General features: G+C 62.9%; 2 protein-coding genes across 3 annotated transcripts in view; both read right to left on the bottom strand.

Moving 5' to 3' along the window:
* The window catches only part of HCN2 (hyperpolarization activated cyclic nucleotide gated potassium and sodium channel 2), a 38,813-nt gene extending 34,905 nt beyond the window's left edge, over window positions 1-3,908 (bottom strand). Inside the window, exon 1 of the mRNA XM_017885625.1 lies at window positions 3,843-3,908. Within this exon, the coding sequence (XP_017741114.1) occupies window positions 3,843-3,908 (66 nt within the window). The remainder of the gene's footprint in view (window positions 1-3,842) is intronic.
* A 1,232-nt stretch (window positions 3,909-5,140) lies between these two features.
* The window catches only part of BSG (basigin (Ok blood group)), a 12,216-nt gene continuing 4,820 nt past the window's right edge, over window positions 5,141-12,536 (bottom strand). The window contains exons 2-9 of one of the 2 annotated variants that reach the window (XM_017885637.1): window positions 10,075-10,422; window positions 8,603-8,759; window positions 7,737-7,819; window positions 7,422-7,558; window positions 7,040-7,316; window positions 6,206-6,230; window positions 5,956-6,023; window positions 5,141-5,845 (exon numbers count right to left, since the gene is read on the bottom strand). In XM_017885637.1, the coding sequence (XP_017741126.1) occupies window positions 5,960-6,023; window positions 6,206-6,230; window positions 7,040-7,316; window positions 7,422-7,558; window positions 7,737-7,819; window positions 8,603-8,759; window positions 10,075-10,422 (1,091 nt within the window). In that variant the 3' untranslated portion in view covers window positions 5,141-5,845; window positions 5,956-5,959. The remainder of the gene's footprint in view (window positions 5,846-5,955; window positions 6,024-6,205; window positions 6,231-7,039; window positions 7,317-7,421; window positions 7,559-7,736; window positions 7,820-8,602; window positions 8,760-10,074; window positions 10,423-12,536) is intronic. The other variant, XM_017885636.1, reaches the window with a different exon arrangement.

Below are 12,536 nucleotides of genomic sequence, written 5' to 3'. Positions count from 1 at the left end.
TCCGCCCGGTGCCGGGAAACTCGGGCCGCGGGGTCGGGGGCGCCCCAAGGTCACGCGGCCCGAGGCCTCGGAGCCCCGCGCGGGCCTCTCCCCAGGAGGGGAAACTGAGGCCGCGACGTGTAAGGACGCGCCCAAGGTCACGGAGCCCCGCTGCCCGGCCCGGGCCGCCTCTCCCGCGCCGCGGCTTCCACCTCTGTCCCGAGGGCACCGGCGCGGGGAGGGTGCACGCGGGCCTGGGAGACGGGAGGCCGCCACGGCCAGCGCCTCCTTGCTTTCCGTAGGTTTGAAGCCTCCCACAATGAAAGGGTGTTTCCAAAGGTCACAGGAGCCCTCGCTGGGTCGCCCGTGGGCCCTGGACGGGGACCCCTGAGTGCGTGGGGAGGGGCAGGCTGGCTTGGTGGCCGTTCTGGGAAACTCGGGCACTCCTCTCCCTGGTCTGCATTTGAGGAAACTGACAAGGAAAACTAGAAGAGGCACCCGAGGGTGTGGGGCTCCCGCCCACCCCTCAAACCGTGCCCTGGGGAGCAGTGCGGGCGGGGGTCTCCTCTAGGTCTGCTGGGCTTTAGATTGGGGTCACAGGGAGACCCAGAGCCCGCTAGTGCCTTCGCACAGGCACCAGAGCCCTCTGCCCCGGGGCTGCCTCCTTCCCCTACCCCTCAAGCTTCGGGTGCAGCTGTGCCCCTAGTGCCCCCAGTCTTTGGCTCTGAGACAGGGGCTTCCCAAGGCTCTGCTTCTGGGCGGCAGCCAGGCTGAGTGTGGGGGCTGCTTGGTGCCAGGTGACATGAGGCCTGTGTCCCTAGCCACCCAGCCCACCAGACAGCTGGGATGGGGCGGGTGAGAGTTGGCAAGTGAGAGACAGGAGAGAGAGAGTCACACACGAAGAAGTGGAGGCTGAACATCCCCACCTGAACAGGAGGCTTCCTGGGACCCTCCTGGGATCCTCCTGGCACCCTCCTGGCACCCTGCTGGGACCCTCCTGGCACCCTCCTTGTGCCCTCCTGGGACCCTCATGGCGCTCTCCTGGCACCCTCCTGAGATCCTCCTGGGACCCTTCTGGCACATGGCCTGACGTCCTCTCAGCCATGATGCCCTGTGTGCTGGGTGCCGCCTGCCTACCTGCACCTCGGGGCCACCGGGGCAGAGATGACCCCCTTCCTGCACACAGGAGGCACTCAGTGGTACTTGAGGGAGGGCCAGCATGCCCCTGGTTGACAGTGGATGGGCTGAGCCCGACCGTGTCTCATGCCCTGGCCAGGCTGCCCCATACCCTGGGGATCCCTGCGCCCCCATGCCGGCCACCTCCACACAGGCGGGCAGGACAGCTGTTCGTCCCAAGGTGTCGCGGGAGAGGCTGGGCTGGTGGCACAGTTGGCAGTGCCAGGCTGTGGCCCGCCCCGAGGCAGATGCATGCTCCAGCTGAAGGGGGATCTTTTATGTTCACCCTGGGAAGATGTCAGGCCGGGCAGGTCGCCAGAGCCCTGGGGCTCGCGCTTGGGAGCAGGGACGAGGCGGGACCTGCACGGCGTGAGAACCGCCCATGCCTGGCAGTGGGAGAAGCAGAAAGACGCCGCCTCTAGGCGCCGGCAGAACCTGCAAGTCACGAGGGAGGCTGGCTCGGGGTCCTTGTCACCAGATCCTGGTGACTCTTCTCCAGCCCACAGGCTTACCCAGGCCAGTGCCTGTCAGTGTGGGCAGGGAGCCTCCCTAGCCTCAGCACACTCACTCTGACCCCTTGCCCAGGCTGGAGTACTCTGCATTTGTTAATTAATTAATTTTCAGACGGAGTCTCGCTCTGTCGCTACCCACCCAGGCTGGAGTGCAGTGATGTGACCTCGGCTCACTGCAGCCTCCGCCTCCCAGGTCTAAGCGATTCTCCTGCCTCAGCCTCCAGAGTAGCTGGGATTACGGGTGCCCGCCACCACGCCCGGCTAATTTTAGAGACGGGGTTTCGCCATGTTGGTCCGGACTGGTCTCAAACTCCTGACCTCAAGTGACCCACCTGCCTCGGCCTCCCAAAGCGCTGGGATTACAAGTGTGAGCCACCCCCCTGGCCATGCTTATTTTAATTTTAAAAATATTTAAAGATCGAGACCAGCATGGCCAACATGGTGAAACCCCGTCTCTACTAAAAATACAAAAATTAGCCGGGTGCGGTGCGCGCCTGCAGTCCCAGCTACTCGGGAGGCTGAGGCAGGAGAGCTGCTTGAATCCGGGAGGTGGACGTTGCAGTGAGCCGAGATCGCACCACTGCACTCCAGCTCTTGGTGACAGAGCAAGACTCCGTCTCAGAAAAAAAAAAAAACAATAATAATAAAGTTGGCCGGGCACGGTGGCTAAAGCCTGTAATCCCAGCACTTTGGGAGGCCGAGGCGGGTGGATCAGGAGTTCGAGACCATCCTGGCCAACATAGCAAAATGCTGTTTCTAATAAAAATACAAAAATTAGCCAGGCATGGTGGCGCACGCCTGTAATCTCAGCTATGCAGGAGGAGGCTGAGGCAGGAGAATCGCTTGAACCTGGGAGGTAGAGCGAGTCAAGATGGCACCACTGCACTCCAGCCTCGGTGACACAGCCAGACTCCGTCTAAAAACAAACAAAAACTTACTAAGCACCTGCTCCAGGAGCCGAGCATTCAGAGTGTGGCTGACTCAGAGCCAGCCAGGGGAGAAAGCTGGTTATCAGTCAACTGTAAGAGTAGCAAATAAGATACCGTCCAGCAGAAGGTGGTGAGCGCTGTCCAAACACTCAGGGTGGGGAGAGGGGCGAGGTGCTGGGAGAAGGCCTGAAGGAGGGGGTGCGGCCCAGGAAGCTGCAGGAAGCGTGCTCTGGACAGGCAGCATAGCCTGTGCAAAGGCCCTGAGATGGGACCGCACCTGACACCTGACTTGTGTAGGGAGCATGGAGACCCAGGGCCTGCCTCCTCAGTCAGTCATACTGGTCTGTGGCCTACAACCACCCACGGCTCCCAGTGCCTTTGGCAGAAAGCCCTGATCCCTCCTGCAGCTTGTACTCCTCTGCCCACGTCTGGCCTTTGTGTGCCTGGGTCACTGGGCCCCGGACCCCCAGACCCTGCTGTTCCCTCCCCAGGGTCTTCCCCACCTCCCCGCCCCCTGTGGCCTCTCTCAGCATTGTTTACCAGATTTACCAACCTTGGACCTACATTTCCCACTTGGTCAGGACAGGTCCAGGTCGGAGGCCCTGAAAGCGTATACAATTTGGGGGGTTTGGAGTGAAAAGCAGTTTAAGACCAGGAAGACAAAATCAGGCCAGGGCAGGCACTGAGCCCGCCTGGAAAATCTGCAGTTTGACTCAATAAATACTCAGTGAGCCAGGCGGAGTGGTGCGTGTCGCCTGTGGTCCCAGCTTACAGCTGAGGAAACAGAGGCTTAGGAAAGGGGGTGGCATCCCAGTCTCAGCCACACAAGCAAGCCCCATCTCTGCACACCCCAGTGCTCACTAGATGCCTGTCGAACATGGACACCAAATGCTGAGGGCAGCTGCACAAAGCTACATGCTGAGCGGTTATACTTTTGCGAATCAGGTTTGTATTTCTGTGTGCAAAGAAAAAAGACGAAGGATGCACCTATGGGTGAGTGGCTGCTTTCTCGGGTGGATGACCCTGCAGGGACCCAGGCCCCCTACCTGCCGGTCGCCACCCCGGGAAACCCGTCCCATCTCCCAAGGCTGGCCTGACCTGCAACTCTCACACTTCCCACTCGGTACAGAGCATGAGGTGTCCACAGGCACTGTGGGCCCACGCCTGGGGCTGGGGGTGCGGCAGAAAGATGGACAGAGCCCAGGCAGGGAGGTTGGGGGGGGGGAGACCCGAGTCAGGGGCCCACCTGGGCCGCGTGCCTGGCGATGCCCCCCAACGCGCCCCTTCCCATCATCCTGTTGGCAGTCTCCATTCCACTGGACCCTTCCGCCTGTTGTCCACGCGCAACCTCCAGCTCCAGGTATCCCACAGGCGCCTAATCGATGAAAGCAGAACGGGCATCCCTATTTGCGGGTCACTGAGCATACACTCAGCAGGTGATGCCTGGGACTCCGTGGTCTCAACCCAGGAGGGGCGCCAGGTTGCCCGGGCAGAGGGGCTCCAGGACCTGCCGCCCTCCCGACGGGCATGTGGCGCCGCCTGGTGGTAGCGGCGGGGAAGGCCCAGCTGTGGAACTGGCAGGGCAGTCACTGCCAGGGACCCTGAGCCGGCCTCAGCTGCGCGGTGCCAGGCCGAGGGCAGCTCCGGATGTGGGCTCCGCAGTCCCCCGCTGGCCCACAGGATCAGCGCCGGGAGGGGCTCCCGTGTGTAGGCAACGCCCGCTTTGCGTAGCTGTGAGGTGAGGCCGTGGGTCACGTTTCTTGGCTTCTGTGGCATTAAACGCTGGATTTCCCCAACATGGAAACACACTGCCTTCCCATCCGATTCCTGGCTTCTCTGGGAACCCACCCAGGCTCCCTAGGCCCCTACCTGGCCTCTCGGCTAACCTCCACCCTGAGACCCCCGCTCAGACCAGCAGAAGGCGCAGTGCCACGCTCGGCCTACAGGGCTGACAACAGCTGCAAACCTCCCTCCACACCCAGTCACTAGCCCTGTGCCTTGCAACCTCCACGCTCTAAGCTCCTGGTCCCCCAAGTTCTCCAGCCCTGCAACCACGTCTGTTCCATGTGCTGGGCGGACAGGGGCTGGGCATCCCTCAGCCTCCAGGAACCAGCTTCACACACCTGCTCTCCAGGAGCTGCCAGGACCACGCCTGAACCTTGCCCAAGCAGCCCGCCCAGAAGGGTCAGTGCGGGCAGCTGTGGGGCAGGCAGCAGAAAGCCTCAGCCTTTGTCAGGCCCAAATCACGCCGAGAGGAATAACAGGCTCAGAGAAGACTCAGGTCAGTGCCAACCCTCTTCTGTGTGGCTCTGAGGCACGGGGTCGGTCCCAGCTGCCTTCCAAGTTACCAGTCCAGCTGACAGCTTCAGACCCTGTCCAGCCCATGCCCCCAGGCCCCCAACACCCACTGGGGTCTCAACAGACCCGTCCTCACACGTGAAGTCCCGACACCGGACCCACCCCTGCTGCGGTCACCAGAGCCCAGGGTGAACGTCCTCTCGGGCGACCCCACCCCGTCAGGCACAGACAGGAGCCAGGAGAGGGTGAGGGTGGGGGTGGGGGCGATCTTTATTGTGGCGGTGGGTGGGACAGGGGTTCCCACTGAGTCCTGGTGCTGTCCTCGAGGGGTGAGCTGGGGAGCGGCTTCCACAGTTCTGGAGTCCCAGCCACGGCACCAGTTCCCCAGCAAACCCTCTCAAGAGCTGCCCCGGATGCACAGGCAAGGAAGGGGCTTGGGGGTGACTTGAGGCCGTGACGGGGTTGCCCTCAGTGTGGGCAGGTAAGTCCTCTGTGGCCAAGAGGTCGGAGTCGTCCCTGAGGCTGAGTCAAACACAGACCTGTGGCCTTCACAAAATTAAACATAAAAGCGCAAAAATGGCGCAACCAGACAGCATTGGCTTTAGACAGGCAGGACGCAGGGCCCCTCGTGTGACCTGTGACCTTCCGCAGCCAGTGGAGAAGGCTGCGCCGCCCACCCGCCATGACTCAGACCCAGAGGCGGAAAGCCACAGGCGGGCCGCAGCACAGCAGCTCCTGGGCTCTCGAGAAATACTCACAAAGGAAAAACCCTAAGGAACAGAATCCTGAATGTAGAAAGAAAACCCTACTTTTTTAAAAAAGAAGAAAGCGTATGATGGGAATCTATGGGGTGGGTTTTCTTTAAGAGGCGAGAACTTGGAATCTTGCAAGCACTGGGAGTGGACTCCAGCGGCGACGCAGACGCGGGGACAGGGAGCGTCCTCAGGCCACCTGGGGACAGGGAGGGGCGCTCAGACTGGATGCACCTCCCAGCGGCCCACAGGCGGGACCCAGGAGCCCACTGCCCCGGCTGAGGAGGAGCTCCCGCCCGCCTGCCGCACCTGGCTAGGAGGAGTTCCTCTGTCGGACTTTCTTGCCTTTGTCATTCAGGTGCTGCCCGGTGCTCTTCCTGGGGCATGAGGGGCGGGGTGAGAGGGTGTCCCCGACAAGTCACTCTCTCCAACTCACCCCTGCCCACCCCAGCCCCCAGGACCCCAGAATACTGAAGCTGGGGGGCTCTGCCTTTGTGTTTTAAAGGCCTGGGGCAGCAGGCAGCTCCTTGGGACCCCGAACCCCACAGCTGGGACTTACAGGGGAGCAGAGCCCGCGTCGTCATCTGAAGGAGGACCGCCACCATGAAAGAGAGGACAAGGGAACAGCCTGTCAGCGCTGGTCCCACTCAGGCCCCCGAGCAGGGACATCTGTGCTGCTGGCCCTGCCCTCAGTGACCTCCAGGTGGCACAGGGCAGCGCACTGCCCCGGCTGTGTGCATCTTCTGCGGCCGAATGGTGCGGGGAAAACCAGCCCTCCCCACCTGCAGGTGTGCTCCCCACGGCGAGCTGTCCCCCCGACGGCAAGCTGTCCCCCCCAACAGCGAGCTGTCCCCACGGCCTCATGAGCCTCACTCCTGCCCCACAGTGCTTTCCAAGAGCCGCCACCACAGGCCCACACAGGCCTCGCCCCAGAACACGCAGCCCGAGGGGCAGAAGAGCCGCAGGCGCTGCCAGAGCCGAGCATGGCTGACCTCAGGTTCCTGAGCCCGATCATGCAGAGGCCAGGACTCCCTGATGCCATGGCCTTGGGCTCTTCGCAGCTGCCATGAGGTTGGGCGGAGCAGCAAGGGCCAGCTTACCACGGAGGACACTGGCTTGCAGCCAAGTGAGGGGGAGGTAAGGGTCGGGTGAGGCTGTGGGGTGAAGCTGCCGCCTCTTCCTCCTCCTGGGGTCCCGCTGCCCACTGAGTGGCGGCTGCCCAGGGACGGACTGGACGCTCCAGCCCACACTGCCTTCCAGGGTCCTATCATCTCCCTGCCCGGGGCTCCTCGGTTCCGAGCTCTGGGTCAGCGGTGGGGCTGGCAGGGACTGACCAGGAGTGGCCCCGGAGCACCCCGGAGCCTGGCGTGTGGGCAGGAGGCAGGCGGCTCACCATCCAGGACGTCCTCGGGCTTCCGGCGCTTCTCATAGATGAAGATGATGGTGACCAGCACCAGCACCTCAGCCACGATGCCCAGGAAGGGCCAGAGGGCGGCCAGGTGGCTGCGCACGCGGAGGGTGACCACGGCCTGGTCGGTGCCCTCGGAGCTGGTGCCGTTGCACCCGTACTTGCCGGGGTCGGCCTCCATGTTCAAGTTCTCGATGTGTAGCTCCGACCGGCCCTGCGAGGAACTCACAAAGAACCTGCTCTGGGAGCCGTTGACGATGACCTAGGGGGACCAAGGACAAGGGCTCAGCCCAGGACCCCCGGGCCTAGGCCCCTCACCCGGTCCTGAGGGCTGGGCCCGGGACCCCCGGCCTCCCTGGCTTCTCACCTGGTCCCCAGAGTCAGTTATCTTGTACCAGACCCAGTCGGTGACGGGCGGCAGGGACTCTGACTTGCAGGCCAGCACGGCCGTCTCCCCCTCGCTGATGTGTTCTGATGACTTCACAGCCTTCACTCTGGGGGGGCCTGACAGGAGGGTGAAGAGAGAGAGAGAAGCCTGGAACCGCAGGGCTCCCCCGCAGCATGAGGGCCTGTTCCCCTCCAGGGAGCAGGGGGCCAGGGCTCTGGGATGTGCCGGGCGCTTCAGGCCAACAGCTTCTCCCGACAGTCGGTGGCGCCCGGTACCCCTGGCTGCAGGACTCACCGTGGAGCTGGATGTCGGCCCTGCCCGTGGGCTCGGGGAGGAAGACGCAGGAGTACTCTCCCCAGCGGTCGTCTGAGTCCACCCTGCAACCACAGCAGGCGGGTGAGCCAGGCCCGGCTCTGCAGGACGCCTCCCAGGACCCAGGGCTCTCCAGGGGCCCAACCACGGCACAGTGGAAAAGTCAAACTGTCCCAGTCAAGTCTGAACCTCAACAAAACTCCTGGTGTCCCCGTATGGCCCCAGGGACAGAGCCAGGCTGACAAGCCCCCCCAGGTGAGAGAACCAGCAAACAGGACCCCTCTCCCTGACGACAAACCCGACACCTCTGGTCCCTGCTCTGCACCCCACACCCTGTGACTGTCTTCCCAGTGAGCCTGAAAACAAAAGGCTCTGTGTTCCCAGGGCCGTCCCAACTCCAATGATGACAAGGCTCTGGCCATGACAGCGTCTGGGGGCTGAGCAGGGCAGGCCTCAGTGTGGTGCCCTCTTGTGTCAGGAGCACAGAGCCCGGGAGGCCTGCAAGTGTGCCCGGGACCTGGCAGTGTGGTGCCCTCTTGTGCCCGGGATCTGGCAGTGTGGCGCCCTTTTGTGCCCGGGACCTGGCAGTGTGGCGCCCTTTTGTGCCCGGGACCTGGCAAGGGAGCAACAGGGACACCTGTCAGGGCTACTGGAGCCACCTGGCTCCCAAGGGCGCCCTCAGACCCCTCCCGGGGGTTTCCCTCTGGGGGTCCGAGCAGAGCTGGTCCCTAACTTCCGCCTGGATCGAGCCTGGCAACCAGTCTTTTGTTCTCACGGACCACAGGCCACTCGTGGCAAGAGAGCTGTGAGAAGGGGCACGTGGTGGCGTTCCGCAGTCCGGCACTCACTCGAAGTCCGTTTTCTGGCTGGGCAGCATGTCCTCCTTCAGCACCGTGCCCCCTTTCAGCCAGCGGTGCCCGGAGACCTCTGTGGAGCTGTCGTTCAAGGAGCAGGTGAGAAGTGTCTTTGAGCCAATGTTTTCTATGGAAGTGAAGACTGTGCCGGCTGGAAGGCCCGGCGAGACACAGTCAGCAGAGTGGAGGGCGTGGCTGCCTGCCTGCCTGACCCCCAGGAACCTGTGGCTCCTCCCGGGAAGGGCTTGTTTTCACTCCCGAGAACACCGTGGCCCTGACACCCTGAAGACGGGAGGCCCAAGGGGCACTTCTGGTTGCGCCTCCGGGAAGAGAACAGCCACAAGCGCCTGCTGAGGAGGCCCCTTCGGGAAGGCGCCCTTCGCCGGCAGCTGGCGGGCCCTGGGCTAAGGCACTGGCAACCGAGTGGCCCCGCCTGGTGATGTTCCTGCCCGGAGACACATGAGGCTGGGACCGAGCTGTGGGGATAGACAAGGCACCACTCACGTCCCTGAGCCACGACCAGGGCATTGGGCCCTTGGAGCAGGCCTGCCAGCGCAGTGGCTCACGCCTGTAATCCCAGCCCAGCACTTGGGAGGCTGAGGTGGGTGGATCACAAGGTCGGGAGTTTAAGACTAGCCTGGCCAACATGCTGAAACCCCGTCTCTACTGAAAGTACAAAAAAATTAGCCGGGTGTGTTGGCTCGTGCCTGTAATCACAGCTACTTGGGAGGCTGAAGCAGGAGAATCACTTGAACCCAGGAGGTGGAGGTTGCACTGAGCCGATATCGTGCCACTGCACTCCACCTGGGCAACAGAGCAAGAATCTGTCCCCAGGAAAAAAAAAAAAATAGCCACAGCACCCCCTGGCCAAGGCTCCCATGCCTTTCTCTAGGAGGCACCCAGGTGGCTCCACACCCCCCAACCCCAGGCTGACAGCACTCCAGCAGTGCTGGGAGCACCCCAGTTCTTCTGCCAATCCCCAACCAAGCAAATCTCTTTGTTCTTGGTCAGTTTGCAATATTCCCACTAGGAACTGAAATGTGAAAATCCCTTAGAACGAGACGCTGTGAAGGACACAGAAGGTTCTGAGACCTGCAAGCCTGGGCTGAGCTTGGAGGCCCCTCAGGCTTGCAGTACGGACGCTCAGGGAGGGAGCTGGGCAGGCGCCCAGGGGAACAGAGAGGAGCGGCGGAACGGACGGCACGAGGAGGGTCGAGGGGAGGACGAGGACCCACCTGCTGGAGGCAGAGCCCTGCCCTCCCCAAGTCAGGCTGCCCAGCACTGGCGGTCAAGCGGTGAGCCCACCCTCTTCAGGTCCAGGCCCCTCTGTCCAGGTGGTGGGCCCGATGGGGCACAGCGGGACGGAAAGGGGAGGAGGCGTCTGGGTTCTACGGAGCAGGAGCCAGGAGGTGAGCGGCACAGGAGGGAAAATGAAGGAGGCGGGAAGGGAGGTGCCCGCCACTCACGTTCCAGGACTAGCACGACTGCCTGGGCGCGGACCCACTTGACCCTGGGCGCCCGGGTCAGGTGGTTGCGGTCCGGGTCGTTGCTGGCCCGGCACTCGTAGGTGCCCGTGTCCTCCTCTGCAAGCGTGTCGATGGAGATGGTGCTGGCCGCGTGCTGGTGGTAGGTGGCGTGGATGTGGATGCGGTCCAGCCGGGCGCCGTCCCAGAGCTGGGAGCAGGTGTCGTTGGGACCGTGCCCTTCAAACCACCACTGGATCTCGGGCACCGGGTTGCCCACGGCCTCGCAGTGCAGTTCCACACTACCCCCCACCCACCTCTGCTGGGACAGCGGCGCCTGGACGAAGCCGGCTGCGGGGAGAGCGCGGGGGCCTTGTTAGTGCCCGGGGGACTTGGGAGGGCAGCCCCTGGGAAAGGCCTTGCCACAGGACTCCCGGCCAGGACGGGTGGGGAAGCCACTTCCTTTCAGCGTGTGCGTGAGTGATGGGGCCCGGCTGGAAAGAGCATGGCACGGGAAAGACTGGGGGGGCCACTGTGGCCGTCCAGTCCACTCCTACCTCATGGCAGCCATGGCGGCCTCTGAGGGACCACACACGGTCTCAAAACACAAAACACATGAAACTGTGCAGAACAGCCAGGACTCCTGAGCCCCGAGGGCTGTCCAGAGCTCAGCTCCCAAGGGCTGCGTCCTCTGCCTTCTGCCCGAAAGCCCCACCCCAGAGACCTGGTGAGCTGCTGAGAAAAACAAACCCCAAAGCCAAAGGGGCAGGCGGCCTCTGTCCAGGAGCCCCAGCCCGGCTCCTTTAGGATGGCCCGTGGGTGGAACGCTGGTGTCCTCCGCAATCTCTGAGGGCGGTGACCCAGAGAGACGGGGCTTTGGGAAGCTGGGAGACAGGCAGGGCCTCAGGGCCCCTCACCTCTGGCCACCCGCCACCCCTTCCTGCGAAACGCAAGGGAAGGCCCCCAGAACCGCAAAGGAGCACAAGGGAATCCACACAGACCCTCACACTGTGCCCGGCACCCGCCTGCCAGGAACAGCCCAGCCCAGCCCACGGGGGAAGCATGGGGAGTGCCTCCTCGCCCCAGGACCTTGCAGCCCCTCCCCATGGCACCCTCTGAGGTCAGGCTCCCCAGGCACCGTCACAACACACACGTATATAAGGACACACATGCCCCAACACGTACACGTGTACACGCAGGCTCACGGGCCCGAGGCCGCGTGGCAGTGCACAGGTCACAGCCCCAATGCCACAGGGACAGATGTTCACACCTGACCACCTGAGGTGAACTCCAGGCAGGCGCAGTTAACAAGTTCTGGCGGTGCCATTTTCTTTTCCTTCTTTTTTTCTTTTTTTTTTTGACACTCTCACTCTGTTGCCAGGCTGGAGTGCAGTGGCACAATCTCAGCTCACCACAACCTCTGACTCTTGGGTTCAAGCAATTCTCCTGCCTCAGCCTCCCGACTCCTGAGTAGCTGGGATTACAGGCGCCTGCCACCGCACTCAACTAACGTTTTGTATTTTTAGTAGAGACAGGGTTTCACCATCTTGGCCAGGCTGGTATTGAATTCCTGACCTCGTGATCCACCCTCCTGGGCCTCCCAAAGTGCTGGGATTACAGGCGTGAGCCACCGCGCCTGGCTGGCAGTGCCATTTTCACAGGGATCTCCTCCTGGTAACCTACATTTCTTGGGAGTTAAGATTTCCCAGACTGCAAAACCAGCAGCTACATGCAGAGCTGGGCGAGGTGAGTCAGGGCAGGAAGCACAGCCAGAGGCGGCCCAGCTGGCAAGCTCCTTCCTGCCCTGCAGCAGCCCCCCTCATCCTCAGCCCTACAGGGCTGTGCTCCACATCCTCCTCACCCAGGGCTGCTAGGAGAGGGCTGGCCCCTGAGTCACCACAGCCCACCGCCAGGCAGGGCAGGGCACACAGGGCAGAGGAGGACCAGGCGGGGGCCCCACCCACCTTCCCGGGAGTCCCGGGCTCCCAGGGACCATCTGCACCGGTCACAGTGCTACCGCTGGGTCCGCCACCTTCCCAGCGGGCGGCGTCCCTCCCAAAGGGACCAAAAGGCTTTGGACAGAACGACCGTGTGGCCCCTCCAGATGCTGATGGCGTTTGTGTCTGTACTGAAATGTCACTGGGCTGGGCTGTCTGGAAGAGGCTCCTCGGGGGCAATGAGAGCCCCCCACCCCACCAGCGACCCCATCTCGCTGGCCGCACCAGGAGCCTCCACCCATGAGCACCAGGAGGACGGGCAGCGCCTGACACTCAGCCACAGCCCCAGAAAGGTTAGAATTCGATTCTGGCCATATGAGCTGCAACCCATGTTCTCAAGTAAAGTCACCTTCATCTAAAAACAGCCAGTGCCTCCTTGCCCACTCGGCAGCCAGGCCAGGGCTCAGGGCCAGGCAGGCCGCGTGGTACTTGTACACAAGCAGCCCTGCAGGATAAGGCTGCCCGCCC

Source organism: Rhinopithecus bieti, unplaced genomic scaffold (assembly GCF_001698545.2).
Source record: "Rhinopithecus bieti isolate Rb0 unplaced genomic scaffold, ASM169854v2 scaffold_15283, whole genome shotgun sequence".
Taxonomy (NCBI): domain Eukaryota; kingdom Metazoa; phylum Chordata; class Mammalia; order Primates; family Cercopithecidae; genus Rhinopithecus; species Rhinopithecus bieti.
This window is presented reverse-complemented; position numbering and strand designations above follow the sequence as displayed.